At 32.5% G+C, this 22,952-nt stretch overlaps 1 protein-coding gene across 1 annotated transcript in view; it reads left to right on the forward strand.

Moving 5' to 3' along the window:
* The window catches only part of LOC132705856 (insulin gene enhancer protein ISL-1), a 68,040-nt gene that overhangs the window by 35,106 nt on the left and 9,982 nt on the right, over positions 1 to 22,952 (forward strand). The window contains 3 exon segments of the mRNA XM_060676787.1: positions 1,276 to 1,468; positions 7,535 to 7,863; positions 20,394 to 20,692. Of these exon segments, the coding sequence (XP_060532770.1) occupies positions 1,276 to 1,468; positions 7,535 to 7,863; positions 20,394 to 20,692 (821 nt within the window).

Genomic DNA, 22,952 nt, shown 5'->3' on the forward strand with positions numbered 1-22,952 from the left:
CATTCGCCTTTTTTAAATCAAAACATTTGTATTATTAATATTTTAATATTTCACCTATACCCGTTTCTCAAATACCCAAATATTTTTGCACCGTCACTTGTTGTTGAAATTGAGACAACCGTGTTCCACCTAGTTCTAGAACTTGAACTAATATAAAAGTACGGACAGAAATTTAAAACACCTCTATCTTCTATCACCTTCTATTTGACACCTCCGCAACACGTATCATAATAGAACTATATCGCATATAAATAAACAAGATGTTAGAAGGGCTACGTTTCGATTGAAAAATATTGATTAGTAGGTATACTTGTGTAATATCCACCAGTAGATTTCTGACTGACTCTCGTTTTGTGACTTGTCCCGTAAAATTAAATTGCTGATATAATTTTCATCCCTAAACAAACTCATCACGCCGCCAAAAAATAAATAATATTTCGTTTAGGAAAAAGGTTTAATATTCGGAATATTTACCTTTTGAACATCGCATCGAAACAATATGACAATTAAAAGAAAAACAGCGACTTATTTTTGTGTTGCATTAACTTTCAAAAATAATGCTCCCACATATTGTTGAAATAATGTTATATTTCATTTATAGATTACCAATAATTGCCTCGTATATTTACCTTCTTAATTAGGAATTCTTTTTTTGCAATAACTTCGATAAAATGAATTCTGTCCTAAATTTCACCTAAATTTTCTCTAAAAAAAGTTCGCATATATGTGTCAAATAGACATGAAACGCAACATTAGTCAGCTAGTCCAAATCGGGGGAAAACGACGACAATATATCGTAAAAAATTATAATTGAATGCAAAATTATGTTTATAATTAAATAAGAGTGCTTGTTACCAATTAGAAATTCACTGGACTCGGAACACATTTTCTTTTATTTACTTACAATGTTAGGTTCACTTTCCTATTAACATTTTATTAATCTGGTTAACGTAGCAATTTGGATAAATTTTTGTTATTAATAATATTTTAAGAAGTCTATATATTTATCGAAGCGTGATGTTTATATCTTCAGGCAGCATAAATATTAGATACTGCATAATTTGTTGTGTGTACATAATGTACTTATTATAGACAGCACTTACAGAAATAAAGTTTATATTAATGACAAGATTATCATAGATAGATAAACTCATGAAATAAAATAAGAAATAAATTTTCTCATTTTCCGACATATATAAATATAATATAATTTTACTCAAACAATGTAAAATCAAGATGATAGTGTTTACTCCCATGATATTTTTGCATTTTCAGAAAAGTCTCGGAGACTAAGCCATTGCATCGGTTGTGGTAACCAAATTCACGACCAGTACATCCTCAGGGTGGCACCAGACCTCGAATGGCACGCAGCGTGTCTAAAATGTCAGGAATGCAGAATGTTTCTCGACGAGACATGTACCTGCTTCGTCAGAGACGGCAAAACTTACTGCAAAAGGGATTATGTAAAGTAAGTAAAATGTTATTGTTTACTCTCTTACTGCTCCATTTTATTGGAAACAGAAAGATATTAGTTTGGATGAACTATAAGGATCTTCACGATGAAGACTTTCATTATGCACTACTTTGTGACACACTCAACATATCATCCCTTTCATGCTGAATAAAGCAGGCGGACTTCAAACTTTTCCCTATCTTTACCTTTACATGTCCCATCCTACAAAATCAACACCACTCAAGTCAGCAATTTCGCAGATCCAACTATGCTCTTCGCTAATTCATTCCACCCACCAAATGAGCTAAGGCAGATGGCATTTTTTGGGCCTTGCGGACCATAGTTCTTTTTAATTAGAATTGAACTAAAACTATTTTAAGTTTTAAACGGACTTGACCGTGGAATAACTGTACCTCTACATGTATCTATATTGACAGATGAGTTCAATTTTAGGTACCTTAAAAAAATATATGTTTCTTGCAGATTAATTAATAATATCATAGTGAGCATGTGAGCAATCAATAAATGATAACACTAAATATCTTTCGCTGGACAAGCGGAATTTATTTTCAAGTTATTTTTGCCAAAATTGAAAACTGGCCACGAGTTCAATACATCGCATCGCAATGAAAAGAAAATATCGTCTGAAGTACTAACATATGTTTTTTGTCAACAATGTCGTCTACCGTGTCACTCATTTGACTAATTTTGAGACGACCTGCGACTTGTGCTTGTGTGTGGCACTTCGTGAAATTTAATTCCATTTCCCTGAGTTCTTGTCGGTTTTAGAAGAACGAAACACCTGGCGACCACCTTGAATTGGGTTAGGAAAACTATAAGGAATCGATTCCCTATGCTATAGAGATCTCGTATTAAAGTTCATTGTTTCCTTCATAATATGGTAGAGAATTGTGTCAACTCTCAAAGTTTTGTTGAAATTGTTTACCCATGGATAAAAAGGATATTTTAAACTAAAGTGAAACGCCTTTATGTCAAATATGAATATTATATTAACAAAAATTTACCAATTGCTTGATTTGAGTGTATTCATACTTACTAATTATAAGGACATATGTCTTAATTCTAATATTTATTCACGATTCAATATTTTGATCTAGGATAACAAAAAATATGCATTAAATGATTTTTAATTAGTTGATTACTTTGATATAAAAGAACACAATTTTGACTCGAAAGGACATGATGGTTTTTAATGTTACTTGACCGTATATAATCTTTAGAGAAATAAAGAATTCCTTGTCGAGAAATGTAATCTCGTGGTAAAATCTTTAACAAATATTTAATTTGCTTTAAGATTTTGAAATTGTCACTTTACGGTCAAGAACTAATTTCAATAAATAATCTCTACTCTAGTTTTCCGTAATTAAAAAATACCATGTACAAATAAAACCTACATACTCTACAGGGTTATACCTTATATGGCGCGGAATATTGTAGCTAAAATACAAGGCTTGAAAAATACAAGATTGGGAAATTAGTTTGACACTTATACAAGTTTTCCCAGAAGTGGCAAAACTATCGATCTTCTATCATTTTAATGGAAAATCACCTATATTATGATGATTATGATCAAAATAAGTCTGTGTTTCGATGAGGTTTATGATACCTAAGTCTCAAGGTTTTTTAAATAAGTTTTTTTAAATACAACCTAATTTTAATTTCTTAAATTCCTAAGAAATATGCAAATTATATCAGCAAAATTTTCAGTAGTTTGCAACAATAGATATCTCAATCATAAAAAAATCGCGTCTTATGCAGCGTGACCAAAAATTGATCATAGTCTAATAATAACTTTAAGTAGCTTTAAAGTTGATTAAATTAAATGGAATGGTGTTAGGATGTTTTTGGTTTTTGACGCCATTTGGTATTAGTTGGGTTTGGTTTTATTGAATCTCGTTACCTATGGAATTTGCAAATGGCAGATAATTTATTTAGGCCGTCAGTTTTGTCTGATTTCGGTATAGGGGTATTATTTTTTGTAATTTATGTCGTGTATTATTTGAAACGTGCAATTAAACTAAGCGTTTGGCCATTCTAAATGTCAATTTTGGAAAAATGTGGATTGAAACACATCCTCCTCTCCTTCCAGATCCTCTTACTTAACACCACTAGCCTTCTTTCTATGGGGAAACATTGTTTACAACACGCTTCTAACCACACCAGAAAAATGAGATGCGCTTTGAACACTGTAATCCCGCAAATTTAATCCACAGTTAGCAATAGTTTCAAGAAAAGGATATGTAAATGTCTGGAAATGCGTTTTACAAAACTTCTGGATTTCTTCTGCGTCGGTTTTTGCTGAGTCGAACTTGCTGACGTTTCGCCAATCATCCTGTTGGCTTCTTCAGAGCTTGACTGAAACTGGCTCGTATTTTACTCTGTACCTGCTTAGGTTGCTTAGGTTAGGTTGTTTATAGATTTCTATAGACTCTCAGATTTTTCGTTGGTAGAAGAACTGATTACATGCAAGAATTTTAGTTTTATTGATTAAAATTTTATGTCCAGTTTCGTGATTGTGTTCGGCAACAGCTCGTCGTAAAGCGCTTTCGTGTTCTTGGAGCCTAGTTCAGGTTTTTCGTCCGGTTTCTAAAAAGTATTTTTGGCCTCATATGCATGGAATGCTGTAAACTCCTGGCATTTTGATATGTGGTCAGTGATATTTTGAATGTATGGAAGGACCACAGTGCCAAGTGTAGGATTGCTTTCGGCCTCATTGCTATTGGAAGGTTGTGATGAAGTGATGGAACGCTTAATATCTTTAATGTGGAAATTATTAGAGAGAAAAGTAGAAGTAAGGTGTTTTAATTCTGGGTTCAGTGACTCATGACCATGAGGCCAAATAACAAAAGTATCATCGACATGCTTTTCTTCATTTTTAATTTACTTTCAATTTTAATTAATTAGTTGTTGTAGCATGAATAATAATTTACTTTTCGAGTTCCATAAATTTTTAAAAATCTTATACATTATAATTATTATATATGTTATTGTTATTATGTCTAGGTGTTGCACCCGTGTTTTTAGATATCCACAAATTGTAACTCTTATTCTCACTCTTAGTAATAAAATCTGAACCAATGTCAAGCCGATAAAGTGATCAATGCAGTCATAAAACATCTAAATTCACACGAAATACGACGATTGGCTACCTGAATAAATTATCTGTCATTTATAAATACCATAGGCAACTAGATGCAATAAAATAGGTCAAAATTTTCAAATTTTCCGCAATCGCATTGGTCACATGACTAACGTACTTTAGGTTATCGGACATGCAGGAAATATTGCGCATAAATAATTCCCATCTCTTACACATAGAAAATTTTGCAATGTATATATACAGGGTGATTCATTAATCACTAAACTGAAGATACTGTTCACTAAAATATTATGATTGAACTCAACATGCCTCATACAAATGTCGCTTTTTTTTCGAAGATACCGGGCGTTCAAAGTTTAAATTTTATTCAGAATTTTCTTATTAATTGAGAAGGTTTTTCTAGTATAATAATAAAAAATAAAAATAAGCAGTTCGTAGAGGGCGCTAGTTTTACTATATTATTTAGATAAATCGAATCATAACCTGATAAAAATCTGAAAGAATGCTCAATTTTTCATAGAAAAGGTACTCTTGTTTAGGCCCTTTATGTTAATCGATTTTTGACTTATTTGGAAGTTATAAAAAGTTCAAAGTATTTTTTCAGATTTTTTTATAAATACTTGGAAGATGCGGTGCGGGAAGCAATAAAAACAATATTTACCAATAACAATTTTGATAATGGTAAAAATCATACGTTTATTTCAATGCATTTTACAATATATTCTCTTAAATGTCTTTGAATGTTAAAAAACTTCTACATTGTTTCTAAAGGTATTCGCGCTTCCTTGTGTTTGCTGCTGCAACTCCTGCCAAGAACTTACTCCTTTAGCGTACACCAAGTTTTTCTTATTGCTAATACCAAAATTATTATTAATAAACATTGTCCCCATACCTTATCATCTTTTATGTATTTATTAAAAAAACGGACTTAAACAGCCTAAACGGGAGTACTTTTTCTATAAAACATTAAACATATTTAACAACAAATCGACAGCTAAAAAATTGAATAATTGAATCGATTCATTTAACTAATATGGCGAAACTAGCGGCCTCTAACAGAAACGTCCAAATAAGTTTCAAGTTGGCAATTGTAATATCAAAAAACCTAAAACCAATTTTTATTACCAATTTATTCAGAATAAAATTTAAACTTTGAAGGGGTATGTTGTATATTAATGTAAGGTATGTAGGATATTATTATTATTATTAATGTATTAATGTAAGTATATAATCTGTTTTGCAATAAAGTTTGAAGACTCGCCTACAAATCACCCTGTATATTCATTGTGCCCGTGTATAAGATGATATACATGGGGATATTGGAAACTGTAAGAGATATAGCGTCGATACCCTTACGTAGATACAGTATAAAAAAATAAAATGTCCATTTTTGAAACATCACGTTTTTCTTATTATAGGAGCTGAAATATTTAAATTTTTATGTTAGTGCTAAAAGGACACAGCGATCTTAAAAACAACTTCAAAAAAAAATAAGCCTACTATGTTGCGTACGGCCGAATTCAACTTTTCTATTTCTTATCGGCGTCATATTGGATGTCTACATTTTCAAAATCCTTTTTATAAGATGCTTTTCAACGATGTGCAACACATTTATGTTTAGTCAAATAAATTCGGAAAAATGACAAAAATAAGATTTCAGGATAGTAGGTTTTAATATTGCTATTCAATTTTAAAACACATTTAAATAATGAGTGGACAAGAAAGGAGTCAATAAAATTGAGAGAGAAGATCGAGAAAAGAAGTCAGTAAAATTTTCATACCTACCATTAAAGGTTCTTTAGTTCTTTAATGCACAAAAAAAAACACTGAATCTTACAATAATATCGCAAAAAATAATTCTCCGTTTTGTAGCACGCATAACATACATCTTCTCAAAACTGTTAACAGCTTCTGTACCAGCTTCTCTTAATCCTTCAACGTTTTCATAGGACCTACCGTATACTTGATTTTCGATGTGACCACATACAAAGAAATCAAGGGGTGTTATGTCTGGGAATCTCACAGGCCATCTGACTGATCTCAGGTGGCTTATTCACCTGTTGGGAAATTCTGCATCTAAAAAGTTCATAATAATCTGTGCAGCGGTGCGCCGTTTTGTTTGAAAAATTTTAAATATCTCTCAGAATTTAAGTTGTCATCGAAAAAATATGGTCCAATTTTGTGGGTTCCCAGAATACCAAACCAAACGTTAAATCCCCACCTCACTTGATGCCTAACTTCATGCGCAGTATTCTTACGATTAAAGAGTCCACAATTTGTAAATTGACACTCATCCTACCAAAGGTTTTTTAAAAAAAAATTTCGAATTTCGTTATTTTTCTGAATAAACCACTGCTAAAATGCCATTCTTTTAACAGTTACACAAGTCTCTGTCACAGCCGTTCACGATAAGGATAATATCTATGACGCTTTAAAATACCATTCGCTGATGACCGAGCAACACCTGTTGTCTCTTCAATCTGACGTAAAGATATACGAAGTGTCTTAACCGCGCTTTGCAAGACCAAATTTTCTAAGATCTTATTTTTAATATATTTCCAAATTTATCTTCACCAAGCATAAATGTGTTAGACATGGTCGAAAAGCATTTTTAAAGAGGATTTTGAAAATTTAGAAATTCAATATGGCGCCCATAAGACAAACAAAAGTTGACTTCGCCCGTATGCAACATAGTAGGTCCTAATTTTCTTGACGCCATTTTTAGCATCGCCGTATCATTTTACTCATATGAAAATTTGAACAATTCAGCTTCTATATGGACGTTTTCCTTTTTCACCCTGTATCTACGTAATAAAACAAAGCTCGATTATCTGTTACAGTTTCCGATGTACATCATCTTATACTGGACACTCTATATATCATGTATCTGTAACTTCGTTTAACTTACATACCGCTACAAAGCCATTTTGAATTAGTGAACACTTGCATTTTTTTTGCAGGTTGTTCGGCACCAAATGTGACAAATGTGGCAATTTCTTTAGTAAGAACGACTTTGTGATGCGCGCCAAGAGTAAAATTTATCACATAGAATGTTTCCGGTGTTGTCAGTGCGCGAGACGTTTGGTGCCGGGAGACGAGTTCGCGCTTAGAGACGGGGGTACACTTTACTGCAAAGAGGACCATGACGTTATTGAAGGCCAGAAGGGAAACAGCGGAGGGACGTCATCGGGACCTGCGACACCTCATCCCGGTGCTGCGGAGAGTAACAACAACACAAGTTTAAGCAACAATAATCACAGCAACTCGACTGAGTTGGGGTGCATGTCCGGTAAGAAACCCACTTCCACGAAATTAGAAGATTTTTTTCTAAAAGATAAATACTTCGAATTAGATTAGGATATGTCGAAAATAGATCATGTACGAACCATGCGAGACAAATTTATTATTTAGCAAGTTTAGTAGCGTAAATATATGGAGGAACAGCACACCAAAAGCACATCGAAAATTTTACTTCGAAAATATCAAAAAGTGAATTAATGTTTAAAAATATTTGATGCTGTCCAGAAAACCAGAATATTTGGAAAGATCGTAAAGGATCTATTATGGTCTTATGGCTACTATTCCTGTAGCTATACAGGAACTTATGAAGCAACCGTGAAAAAAATGTTCAACATTTAAAATATCGTTTTTAATCAGGTTGACCTTGAGGAATTCAACAACCAGCATATCTTCAATCAGTTTGGGTGTGACATTTGTACGGCAGTATTTTCTTAAAATATGCCTAGACCTCATCAAACGCTCTAGGAAAATGAGTATTCGTGTAATGAGTAAGGAAATCGCTCTTTAGAAGCAAAATGCCCAAGAATGGTCAAAATTGATTTTTCTTGGACTTTTGCGACATTTTTTTTAACGGCGCATATTAGTCTATTGGTATTTCCTTCATTGGTACATATAAATTAATATATTTTATGCACAGGATCTTCCACAAATTTCGAGAAACTGGCAAATACCTAAAACTCATTCTACCATTTTTGGTGTTTGATTTTGAAAATATTTTCACAAGCGTACTAGCGTAGGTAGTATTTTAAATATCTCTTTTTTAGTGTTTTATCGACTATACGTGCTATAGTATTAGAATAATTGGATCGATCCTCCTTTTCACCACAATCGGTCTGATATAATATTTGGGGGACTTTAAGCTAATCATAGCTGGGCAAATGTATGCGAAGTAAACAAAATGTTTTCTTTTGAGCCAACTTTTAAGTTGGATAAAGGATGCTGAAAAACAAAACATAGAGGAAATATACTGTGTTTTACAAATCATATCGTTTCCAACGAACCAAATTTTATTCTGTATTATCTTTTTCAACTTAACATCGCTTTATATCTCGTCATTCTAAGAGAAGACGGGAGCAAATCGATACGATGCTTTTTCGTCTATTAACCGTTTTAACTGTAACAACTATGACATTTTCCTAAACCCCAAAAATTTAGACACTAAACTGCACTTTGTGCCATTTGCGAATTTTATTTATCCAAAAGATAATCTTGTGGCATTACATTTTAAATATGATTTCTGGCATATGACCGCCACGGCTGGCGCGGATGTAGTCCAATCTGGACGTCCAATTTTCGATGACTTTTTCCAACATTTGCCGCCGTATATCGGCAATAATACGGCGAATGTTGTCTTCCAAATGGTCAAGCGTTTGCGGCTTATCCGCATAGACCAATAAGTTTACATAGCCCCACAGAAAGTAGTCTAGCGGTGTAAAATCACAAGATCTTGGGGACCAATTCACAGGTCCAAAACGTGAAATTAAGCGATCACCAAACGTGTCTTTCAATAAATCGATTGTGGCACGAGCTGTGTGACATGTCAATTCAGAAATGAAAGAGTTAGTAATCATAGCTCTATACGATCACCATTGACTGTAACGTTCTGGCCATTATCGTTTTTGAAGAAGTACGGACCAATGATTTCACCAGCCCATAAAGCGCACCAAACAGTCAGTTTTTCTGGATGTAACGGTGTTTCGACATACAATTGAGGATTGGCTTCGTTCCAAATGCGGCAGTTTTGTTTGTTGACGTAGCCATTCAACCAGAAGTGCGCCTCATCGCTAAACAAAATTCGCTTATGAAAATCGGGCACAACGGCAATCTCGTTTTGGGCCCAACCGACGAATCTACGCCTTACTTGATGATCGTTTGGCTTCAATTCTTGCACGAGTTGGATTTTGTAAGCAAGTAAACCAAGATCTTTCCGCAAAATCTTCCATAAAGTGGATGGAAACAGATCAATTCTTGTGCTCGATGGCGGATGGACTCATTCGGGTCTTCCTCAATGGTAGGCTCTACAGCAGCAATAGCTTTTTCTGTTCGCACCGTACGGCGTCTCTCGGGACGCAAGTTATCAATAAGAGTAAACGTGGTGCAAAAACTGCTCTGATGAAAGATTTTGTCGACGATAAAATGGACATAGTGCGCGATACGTATTCCGCACGGAACCATTATTTTCGAAATAAAATTGCACTATTTGCAAGCGTTGTTCAAACCAAACCAAACTGAGAATAAATCACTTGACAGCTGTTAAATAGGTCGCCATCTTGAACAGTAATGCCAACTTAAAGTTCTATACACCGAAAATAATAACCCTGTATTTGTGTTGTTTTGCATAAATGTACCCAAAAACTATCGGTCGTCGTTTATTAATCACTCGCTCCGCTTGTGTAAAATCAACTTGTGAATCAAATGCCATTTACCACACTTGTTGCACAATATACTCTTAAAAATATTCTTTGCCGTATCGCGTGAAATCACGAAATATTTTTGCGCCTATCAAAATATGCTGTTTAATTTAGCAATAAATAAATAAATGACGGCTGATCTAACTAAAATGGCATTGGATTGTCGTTATTGTCATTGAATTTGTATTTGATTCTGCATCCTTTTTTTTTTTCAATTTAAAATTCACTTACTTTCCCGCTGCGAATTTTCGCTTAATCCATGTTTTAATCCCGAGCTTAAATGTTTTTCGGACAAACTCGCACTTGGTGTAATACAAATAATGTTCCTTTGATTATGTATGCTCACGACTACAGCGATTACGACAAATTAAATCCGCTAATCTTTCGGCTAGTTTCGGACGTGGGGAGTCTGGTCCATTACCGTTCAAGATGGATTAGTCTTGGAATTAGAAGGGCGTGAAACGATGGCCACTCGAGAGTACCCCCATGATTCCGAACACCTCTGTGAATTTTATATCAAAAGGCATACGCAGTTACAGTGTGTCCGGAACTGGTTAGTTTTGGTTGCCTAGAACAATAAACTTGGCAACATCGAAGAATAAACAGTAAAACTCAAAATCGTTACTGATTTAATCTTAAAACTTCCAAACTTAGTTCTCTATTACTGTAATAATATTAGGCATCTTATCTAATTAAAACTGAGAAAATGCTAATAGGTCTGTCTCAACTTATACACCGATTTTTGTATCTGTTCTACTCTGTCGCAGGCCTATGTATTTGCGAATGTATGCAAGATATTACCTTTAGTGAATTTTAGCCAAAATTTTGGACAATTAAGTTGTAAATAGTATCTATTAATATTTCCAGAATGACTTCATTTGAAATATGAAAGAAATCTGCCATTTTAATGTAAACATTGCTCTTATATAAACATGCACCATCATTTTCAAGTATACATAACAAATATAGAGTTGTAGTATTACACAAAAAATTAAAATGAAAGGTAAGGGAATTTAGACCAATTTGGATTTCGCGGTGGAACGTCGTCTATAATGGCAGTGACATCGTTTTGCGGTAATGTAATGAAAAGCCTGAAATCGGGAGAGTGCCCTATTGGGCTCTTTTTTGATCTCCGTAGGGCGTTTGACTGTATTGATCGCCTCACTCTTTTAAAGGAGTTGCCATCATATGGGATTGCAGATATTGTTCTTAACTGGCTAGAATCCTTTTTGCAGATACGCATTCAATTTGTCAATATTTTTAGTGACAAAGATAATCCCTGTCGTCATATTAATTCTTCTGTAGTTGATATTGATATAGGTATTCCACACACAGTATATGTATGTAAAATTGCCATAACCTTCATTGGTAATATAATGCCATGGATATACAATAAAATATTAACATCATATCCACGTAATGTACACAACCTAAATACTTCGAAACTTGGATATTGGATTTTCACAAAATATTACATAGTTGTTATACTAAAATGAAAATTTACCAGTGCTGCCAATTAAAATAATATGTGATGCGTAAAAGATATGAGAAATTACCATATGGATTACGTACTTTTAGATTTTGCTATGTAGTTTCTACCTTCTACCATCCTTCGTCATTTACCAGAGCGTCATGTAAAAATATGGAATCTTTATATGAAGTAACAGAGGAGAATGTACAGGGTTTTCCCATATATTATTGCACCCCACCAATTAACCTATTTCGGATCTATATAGGCGTGGTGCAAAAATATATTCGAAAACCGTGTACACAGAAAAAAATTAAGTAAATATAAATAAAAACATAAAAACTAAATAAATATTTATTTTTAAAATATAGTATACATAACATTATCGTTATTAACTGATATCTATTTATTAACGATATCTGAAGACAAAATGTATAACTAATATTCTACAAAAAAAAATTAAGGGACCAACTCTTGTATGACATACATTTTGATCCTTCATTTACAATCAAATATTTGACAAAACCAAGGGGTTATCAAAAAAAATTATGCACAAAGTATACGAACCTCTTAAGAAAAAATAAATGGCGCCAATTTGTTTTTTCTTTGGGCTACAAGATACTATTTAATCGTATATTTATGTACCACATATTTATTTACAAATTTTATGTAGAAAATTAAGAACTTTGCATTTCGTATTTTTTTAGACCGTGTCCAATTTCTGGGTGGATTAAAAAAATATATTTCAATAAATTCTAATGTTGAACAAATTTCAACAAGATATTGTAAAATAGGCTATAAACATTGTTAATAATGAGTCTGGAAAAGTCAAAAATTCCCCTTTAGCTACCCTGGTTTGCTCCACCATAATCTCGAATTCCAATAAGTCTTAAATGGATCCTTAAAAAAACAGCTTTTTAATTTAATCGAAGGACGTTGTGAGCTTTTAATATACAACCAATTAGAACGGGTAAAATCTGTATATTATGATTTTAAACACAGAGTGCTCTATTTAACAACGGAAATTATTTTACTCTTCTGCACCGCTACACCAGTTTCCCTCTTGTTCATTTATTTAGAAAAATGGTAAAAACCCCTTTATAAATAAAAAAATTATATGGTTGCTCTGTATGTTATATAAAGTGAAATTAAAGAGAACAGTAAGAATAGGTATTTAAAACATCAAATACTTTAAACCTATCATGAAAATGAAAATTATTTTTCTTAATAACTTTAAGTAATATTGAAATAGTAATTTAAGTTACAATGCTGGTAGATGAAATATTGCAACGGTATGAATAAGTAGTAAGAGACGATTTAATTATTTCTGGGAGTTAACAAATATGTAATGGAATCTTGCTCTGCAGTTAATTTTTTGAGAATAGATTAGTAATTATTTTGTATACAATGTAATACAAATAATTCAATTTGATGACGATACTACGGTATAATCAGCATAGAGCTGTCATGCATGGGTGTCCTCATTTATATATAAAAAAGAAAAATTACGTTTTTTAAGCACTATTGATGGACTTGCTGTTTCGGGAATCAATTTAGTGTCGTCAGATTCCTGTAAATAAACAATCGTAACCTTAAATTATAAACCCTATTGACTTCCTTTGATTCAGAAAACAATATCTCTATACTTGTAAATATTTAATGGCATATTTTCAAAATTTGTTTCATAACAGTACCTACAAAAATAATTATCAGTTTTAAAATTTTCTGCATATCCCCCAATTTGGTGACTATCTAAATTGTCGCTAACGACTGATATTAAAGAACCCTTTATTACAATATTATTTTTAATAGAAATTCCCTGTTCCTCAAGTTTTTTCATATCATTAATTAGAGGTTTAAAGACAATATTTAATCCAAATTTTTTCGCTTCTCGTTAATAGAAAAAACTTACTAATTAAATGTGATCGATTTTTGATCTGAGAAATGGATGAATATTTGCTAACGTCATATAAAGGCCTACAAACTTATATTCTCTTTTTCATTACCTAATGGCTTGCAAATTTCAATAGCATCGTAATAAACTATTAATTTTAAAGTTATATTATTGGTTAGTAATGTCATAATAAGAAAAGTTATTAGATTTTGGATTTACAAATATTTGTTCAATCTGTTTTGACATAACTGCTTAATTGTTTCCAATATGGCAATATAATAATAATATGATTTTTGATTTCCTGATTCAAGTAACATTTTAGAAGGACTAACATAATTTAAATTGCTTTTGTAATTTTTTCCCTTGAAAATGTATTTCTTAAAATTCCATCAGTTGGATTACTAATATTAATGAAACAGTAAATTTCCAATATCACCGATTGCTGATATTAAAAACCGAATAGAGTTTTTACTCGGTAAGTATTTAGTTTCCAACATTAAATAAAAATTAGCAAACAAATTTAAATATAATAATTGAATATTGATAATATCTTTTTCAAAAACTATATTTCCCATATTTTTAAGGTTATCTTCAATATTTTCCTCCGAATGTAACGTGTGCTGTTTATCTAAATAAACCTTATTAGTTTTTCAGTGAGTAACTGTGTTTTCTGAATGTTCGCTATAAAAATGTACCCTTAATGCATTTTTCTTGCTAAAAATCGAAGTTTTCTTGCAACGAAATGAACAGTTCAATGATTTACCTTTATCTAAATGGATATAGAAATATTTTTTATAATCTTTTAATGTAATTGTCTGGTAATTACATTGAGAGTACAAAAATAATAACTATAATAATGGACCTCTAGGCTACTATCTTGCCCGCAAATAATAATATGAGCACGCCTAATATGGAAATTAAAAGCATTATAATTCGAAAACACCATTTTGCACATACATCGAAATTTTTTACAATTTTTTCTATGAAAATGCTGATACAAATTGTATTTTCGAACAGAAGAAAACTTACTACCACAAAAATAACAGTTAACATTGTACTTACCTTAGTAGATTTGTAAACTAGGTAATAAGCCCGCAAAATCCCGTCAATAAGCAGTATTTTAATATACAAACAGAATAGCAGCGGTATTAACACGTTTTTAAGTCGGAGAACTATAAAGATGGGGTGATTGTTTTCCGTATTAATGATTGACCGCGTCGCATCACGCGTCCGTTTCCTATAATTCCTTATGGAGGGAGAAGATTTGCAGAATACGCCATGTATTATTACAATAATTTAAATGAATCACATTATTTTACTGATTCTTTTAATCATTTTACTTTATTTTATACAAAGTAAAATGGTGTAAAATGTACTGGAAATACTATTTATAATTATTTTTACATGCTCGGATGGGAAACAAAAATTTTTTTAGCGATATGATAAAAAACACATAATAGGTGGCACATTATATTGTATATTTAAATAGTATTAGATGCATTTTTTACTGTGCAGCCATGAGTTTTAGATCATCTCCTATTTGCACTCATACCAATGATGTTGCTATTTCTGCAAATTCATCTTTCACGCTATATGCTGATCACACTTCCATTGTCATTTTTTAATCTAGAATAAATGCAACGATATGTTGAGCAACGTGAAAAACTGGTTTAACAGTAAAAGTTTGTTTTTAAATCCCCATAAGACAATATCTTTAAGATTCCACCATCCTCAGAATATATGTTTTAATCTCATTTTGAAGGTATTCTGATAGATGAGAATTTTAACTAACATGGAGGGTTTTAGGAAAGCGAAAAAAAGAATTTGATGAAAATTTGTTCACGTATAGCTAAGGTTTTGTTTATTACAGCAATGTTGCCTGTTGCATCAGAAAGTAGCGGCAGCCCCTATTTTTATTTTTTTTACCACTTTCTAGCTAGTTTTGTAAATACTATATTACTAGTTAATTTTAATTGTTTTTGGATAATTACAAAGCCGATATTTTCGATGGGTGATAGATGCAGAATAATGTCTTCTGTGATGTACAGGAGGTTTCAGAAATCGCGATATTATGTTATAAAGTTTTTGTAAGGGAGAGCGAGAATCCATTAATTTATATAATATTATAATATGATAAATAGATATGATTTAGATTCATTTATCGTTTCGAATGGGTATACTTATATGATAGCTAAATTGTTAAGACTTCTTCCGAATAGAAACCGTCTTTACCAAGTTTCGTTAGTTTCAAACGATTGGGCTTGATTTCCGTCAGTCCATCGGCCCATAGCGGCTCACACAGCTTTGATGTTAAGCCCCTAGTAAATATTTAAACGGTAAAAATGCCCTGTCCTTCGAGGTTTTAAACCAAATAAAGCCAATACAAACATTAGAGAAAGACCCGGCCATCGTTTAAACACTTCAATAGCTATAGGATGTGTGTAGTTCTCTTTCTTTTGCCGGTTTATCCCGTTGGGACCTCACATTGACTCTTTTGATTATAGGAGAGCCATCAGAGTAAACAAAACTGGGACAGTGCGATGGTGTTTGTTGCGGCCGAGTTGCTATTTCCTTAGCTGATTTTTTTATCGTTGCTTTTAGTTTGTGAAATTATAGGTTTTATTAGTGATATTAAAGAAAGTGAAGAAAGAAAACCTCTTATTTTCGATCAATTCTGCTATGACGATTCTCTAAAGTTTTGACTAACTAAAGCAACTTTTAAAGATTTCAATAACTTAAAAAAAAAGTGTAGAAAAATCATCTGGCAGTTGAATTTTCTGCAATAAATAATAAATCTATAGCATCTAAAAAAAAAAAACACAGTAAAAACCTCAAAAATATTCTTGAACGAGTTATGAACCAGCCCAGAACCAAGTTTACCTGGCGCGGCTGTAGTACTGCAGAGCTGCCAAAAAATTTATGAATTTACAGAAAAAAATCATTATCAAATAGTCTAACTAAAATATCTTCTTTGTTCAAAAATTAAATTCCTAATATTTCGCTTTCGCATTGTGTGCGACAATTTATATTCACTGCGAACTATGGAGGTAGTCTTTAGTTTAATTAATTAATCAACACGAATAAAAGTAGGTCATTACTACATATTACCATTGAAAAAACTGGTAGTAGAGGAAAAAGTTATACAGGGAAATTTAGTAGACATTTACTCAAAAAATGAATGGATTTGTGCAAAAAAAATTGCTCTATACTTATTTTAGTTTTTGGTAGTGATAAAGCTTGGACGGAAATAGGGGTCACAGATCTAGAGCATTTAAGTAAGTGAAAACAAAAAGGCATGTCAATTCTAAAAGCCACATTCAAGCACAATGAAAATGTGTCTAAAAATTTTTATCAAAAATTAGTAATTGTATTAAATTTTACGGAGTTTTTAATTGATTTTCCGGGAACATAATAAGAGCGAAACTTCCGAGAATCCCGGAATATTTCGTGGACTTATTAATTTTTCGGCTTAATTAGATACAACTCTAAGTGAGTACCTAAAAAATTCTTCGATATTTAAGGACGCTTCCAAAGAAATTCAGAATGGTCTGTTGCAGTTTATGACGTTTGTGGTGAACAAGTAATTGAGGGAATTAATAATTCTTCGTTGTTGATTAAGGTAAGTTTTTTTTTGCAAGAATTGCAGAATACCTTAAAAATTTCCCCAAGAGCCGCCACTGATTGCCACTGTAAAATTATTTTGTAACTGTATATATCGAGAACTGTAACTTGTAACTTACTCAATTATAATTGAAGTCAAAAACTTAAACTTTTTTTTGCTCTTTTCCTTTGAAATTCCCCATAAGCCCCTTTTTGCCCTTGTGCTAGCTACATCACAACTTGCGCACCACATACCTGCATCAGTAAAACTTGTCTTGTTTTTATCATATGGTGTGACAAGTACAGATTTTACAGAAGATACTCTTGTTAAGAGCTGACTGATTATTTTTTTTACAATTACTTTTTAAGACTTTTCCATACTTTGATAAACTTTTACAAACTGGACCTTCTTTTCACTCCGAGTAAAAAATGCCTAGATTTCAACAACGATTGTTAGAATGAGTTGTTATGTTTTAAATCTTTAAAATAAATTCAAATATTTCCTGGTTAACACTCTTTATTCTATCTGTAAAAGGAATATGCTCGGAGTCGCTAAAAAGTATTTTCCGAGGCCACCAATCGTGCTATGTGGTACGTGATTGCAATTAAATTAAATAAGGGTTGTTGTTAATGTTTAATTATCCCTAATTTGACTAATAAAATTTATTTTATTTTATTTGAATTTATTTATTTAATTTATTATTTTGGAAACTTTGCTGCCTTTCTTAGAAATAACAAAATTAAATCCCAAACAATAGTTGAACTTAAAAGATTCACTTAACTTCATGATTCATATAACTTTAGGCAATAAACAATATTTCTTTTTTTTTTTCAAAGAAACTTTCACAGTTTAATGTAATACTTTTTACAAAACTTCTGGATTCCTCCTGCGTCGGTTTTGCTAACGAGGTACACCAAAGACAATACATGCAAAGTCATTGCAAATCCTGCAACTGAAGAAAGAAAGGACAAGAAAATTGGAGTATATGAATGAAAAGATATGGCCACTTAAAAATTAGGGTGCAGTCATACGAGGCCTACTTGAACTACACATCCACCAACTTCCTTTTTTTTTAATTATTATATTATATTTTTGAATTCTATAAAAAATTGTAAATCTTTCTTTTGGAGATAAAAATTATTAAATTATGAAAATACGAGTAAAAATCTATCGTTTAACCGCTTTTTTAGAACTTCTTGATGGTTGTTGAGTTGAAGAAGTTTTAGTGTATTGACGCATCTATTGACAATATTGTTTATATCACTATTTATTGGCGCATGAAAATATGAGTAAATTTTATAGTAGATTATAGTTTTTAAAGCTTGTCACTGTTCTTGTGAACTTCTTTTGCTTCATCGGGGTCAAATTTGCACAAAGCTGCACTTGACCGTGAATATAAAGTAAATGAAACAAATCGTTGTTTGATATGAATTCGCCCTATCAAAATAACACAAATTAGTAGTATCTACTTGAACTGTCAAACTATATGGTCATGCTTAACTACTTAAAATTGCAGTATTCTAGTTTGTTGTGTTTTAAGAATAAACCTTTCTTTTAATTGCCTAAATGAAATACAAGGGATTCCATTTAACATGGACGTTTAATTTACATTTGAATATTTTACAAAATGTGCACACCCTTAAATCTTATGTCGTAATATCTTACAGTAGCCCATTGGCAAGCCGCACACGAAATTTCAAATTTTTATCTCAAAATTCCGAACAATAACGTTTATCACCAAAATACCTCATATACAGCATATTTACATAGAAAGTTTCAGAATTTTTCATCAAATCCAAAGATATAATAACATACAATTGGTGTCTGGTCCGCATAGATGTGTCAAGGCTGCAATGTGTTAAAAATAGAAAACATATGACCGCAACCCAATTTTTAACTGACCATCTTTTTCTATTCTCCATATATACTTCTAACAAGACATCGAGTATAGGGAACCATATATACGTGTTCTCACTAAAAATGATAAAAAAATAAAATTTTAACAATATCGTCGTTTTCAAATATTTAAAAATTTTTGACCCTCCATATTTGACTGGTATTTCTATAATGCAATTAATAATTCTTTGGCACACAAGACAACATAAAGATTTACACTTTTTTCAATTATCCTGTAGTGAGGGCGTAAAAAACATGGCAAACCGTTGACACAATTTTTTCTTCACTAGATCGAAATATAATACCGAATATAATACATTTTTAGAAAATGATTTCTCTACTTAATAACCTGCTTTTAATGGGTGTTTTTTTTTCGATGTATAGAACTTTAAGTTGGCATTACTGTTCAAGATGGCCACCGATTTAACAGCTGTCAAGTGATTTATTCTCAGTTTGGTTTGGCAATTCATCATGAATTCATCAAGTAAGGCGTAGATTCGTCGAATGGGTCCAAAACGAGATTGCCGTTGTTCCCGATTTTCATAAGCCAATTTTGTTTAGCGATGAAGCGCACTTCTGGTTGAATGGCTACGTCAACAAACAAAACTGCCGCATTTGGAGCGAAGCTAATCCTCAAGTGTATGTCGAAACACCGTCACATCCAGAAAAACTGACTGTTTGGTGCGCTTTATGGGCTGGTGGAATCATTGGTCCGTACTTCTTCAAAAACGATGATGGCCAGAACGTTACAGTCAATGGTGATCGGTATAGAGCTATGATTACTAACTCTTTCATTCCTGAATTGAATAACCATGATGGCCAGGAGATGTGGTTTCAACAAGACGGCGCAACATGTCACACAGCTCGTGCCACAATCGATTTATTGAAAGACACGTTTGATAACCGCCTAATTTCACGTTTTGGACCTGTGAATTGGCCTCCAATATCTTGTGATTTAACTCCGCTAGACTACTTTCTGTGGGGCTATGTAAAGTCATTGGTCTATGCGGATAAGCCACCATTGACCATTTGGAAGACAACATTCGCCGTGTTATTGCCGAAATACAGCCACAGATGTACAGATGTTCAGATGTAAAATGTAATGCCACAAGATTATCTTTCGGATAAATAAAATTCATATCAATCGAATCGTTGTTTTATTGCAACTTAAAGTTCTATACATCGAAAAAAAACACCCCTTATAACAGCCATTAATAACTCCCCAGAAATTTTCCTTTTTGGTTTGTAGATTCGGGTTCGGAAAGCGGTTCCCACAAGGGCGGCGGTATCAGGAAAAGTAGCACAAGTGGCGTCGGCGGTGGCGGAGACGGCAAACCGACTCGAGTTCGTACAGTACTCAATGAGAAACAACTGCACACCCTAAGGACCTGCTACGCTGCTAATCCAAGACCTGATGCGCTGATGAAAGAACAATTGGTCGAAATGACTGGATTGAGTCCGCGGGTGATACGAGTTTGGTTCCAAAACAAGCGATGCAAGGATAAAAAGAAGACAATCTTGATGAAACAACAAATGCAACAAGAAAAGGTTAGTATATATTTACAACTTTTACTCTTTGGTTGTATCCTTCGTATAAAAAAGGCCATATCTAGTTTCCTATGTTTTGATTTCCAGTGGAATTTCGAAAAACACTTACAATTATTATTTTTCTTAATACTCAAAAACCTATCTCAGCTATACCAGGCCCCGACCAATTCATAGGGACAATATTGGTATATCTGCAACGGTTAAAGTTACAATGACTGTTAAAATCTACAACGCGATTTATAAAAAACTTTACGTTGTTACAAGTACCTAAAAATCGGTTGATTTTAGCAAAAAACAAATACGATTGTATGTTTAAAAACAAATGAGATTATAAGTTTTATTATTTTTTCCGTTCTACAACGTTCTACAGCGTTTCGTTTCCAATAAAGTATCAATAGGTAAAGTCTGTTCATAGATATAAGAAAGTGACCAATTGCTTTTGAATGGGATTATCCAAGGGTGGTCATTAATATACAATGCAACAAGATTATTACCTAAAGTTCCGGAATTTAAATTCAGGTAAAATTGTGGTCCGTAATAGAAATAGTTTTACACTTACCTGTGTTTAATATTCTTTGGTTTGATATACAACTTAGTTTAAGTTTTTTATTAATCATTCTTATTTCGTGTGTAGTACAGCGTGTGTTGAATAGTGTGCGAATTATGTAAAATATGTGCGAGTCTACTGTATCTCAGGAAATGCTCCCGCCCAAATGTAGAAAACACTTTTATTGAGACTAAGGAAGTTATAAACAATGTTTATTTGACTCTCATTGAACGTGGTGCCAGCAAGCACGCATCTTTAGAAGAAATGGCCACATTGACGAAAATTCCAACATCAACTGTATGGAAAATTGCGAATAATCCTATTTCAGCGAGGAAAAAAAGAAGCGTGCTAACATTTTCTCGAATGTAGATGAAAGTGATCAATAATACGGCGTAAAATTTACCAGTTATACGAGGAACAAAGCGTGCTTACATTAGATATCTTAATTAGAAGGCTTGAAAAATATGAAACCGGTGTTAAATGTGGCTGAACTAAATTATGGAAATATATTCAACACATGGATTTTAGATTTAAAAAAATTGACAAAAGGCAAGTTTTAATGGAATCTTTTAGAATTCAGAAATGGCGACGGGAATATCTAGAAAAAAATAGTATTTACAGAGAACAACAAAGGCCAATTATTTACTTGGATGAAACCTGGTTCGACGAAAAGGGTTGGGTTGACTCAAGTTATAGGTATAAAACAAACGCGCAATCAAAAAGAAGTAAAAGAATAACTATTTTGCATGCTGGCTCTAAAAATTTTTGGATTCCAAATGGACGGACTTTCTCTGTCTGCGAAAAATATTAAAAATTCGTCTCTGGATCACCATCACCGCTGCTTTATTTGAAAGTTGATTTAAAAACAAACTAGTTCCAAACATTCCTCCTAATAGCGTAATTGTAATGTACAATGCAAGTTATCACAGTAGACAGTGACATGTGACACAAAAGCAAAAATCCAAAACTACATGTATAATAACGACATTTATTTTCACGAAGATTATACAAAAAAGCAATTAATTGAGGTTCTACAAAGCTTGAACCTACAAAAGGAATGCGTCTGTGGTAATTATGCAAAAAAATTAGGGCATACAGTTTTAAGGCTTCCACGTTACCACTGTATATTTAATCCCATTTAACATGTTTGGCACCAACTGAAATCTGCCACTCGTCGTAACATTGTTTTCCCCGTGTTAACTCCAGTGTCCTCAAACTTATAGAAACCGAAGTTTTTAACATCCCTCCACAAAGTTGGGCAAATTCTGTTAAAGATATAGAAAAAGCGAAACAATCGTATATCCATATTGCAAATAATATAGAACAAATAATAATTAGAATAGGTGATCATAGCGATAGTTATACTCATATATTATGTGAATAATTTTAAGTAATTTAAGTAGGTAGTAAAAATAATTTGTAATTTTATTTTAGATTTAAACATAAATACATACATAAATAAATAATTGTTGTTTAGTATCTTTCCTAACAAAACCCCAAATAATTAAATTTTAAGCAAAGTACGGAGCTGTTCGACCATATTTCATTCTAACAGCTTGCCCGGGTCTCTGCTTAATTCGTATCAGTTAGTCACTTTCTTATATCTATGAACAGACATTAACTTCGATTTTTGAAATTCGGTCCTGGATTTTTATAATAAACTTATTTGTTTCGGAAAAATATAAACACATTCTAGATACTAACTACAAATAA

The sequence above is a fragment of the Cylas formicarius genome, unplaced genomic scaffold, assembly GCF_029955315.1.
Source record: "Cylas formicarius isolate icCylForm1 unplaced genomic scaffold, icCylForm1.1 PGA_scaffold_10__41_contigs__length_53128322, whole genome shotgun sequence".
Taxonomy (NCBI): domain Eukaryota; kingdom Metazoa; phylum Arthropoda; class Insecta; order Coleoptera; family Brentidae; genus Cylas; species Cylas formicarius.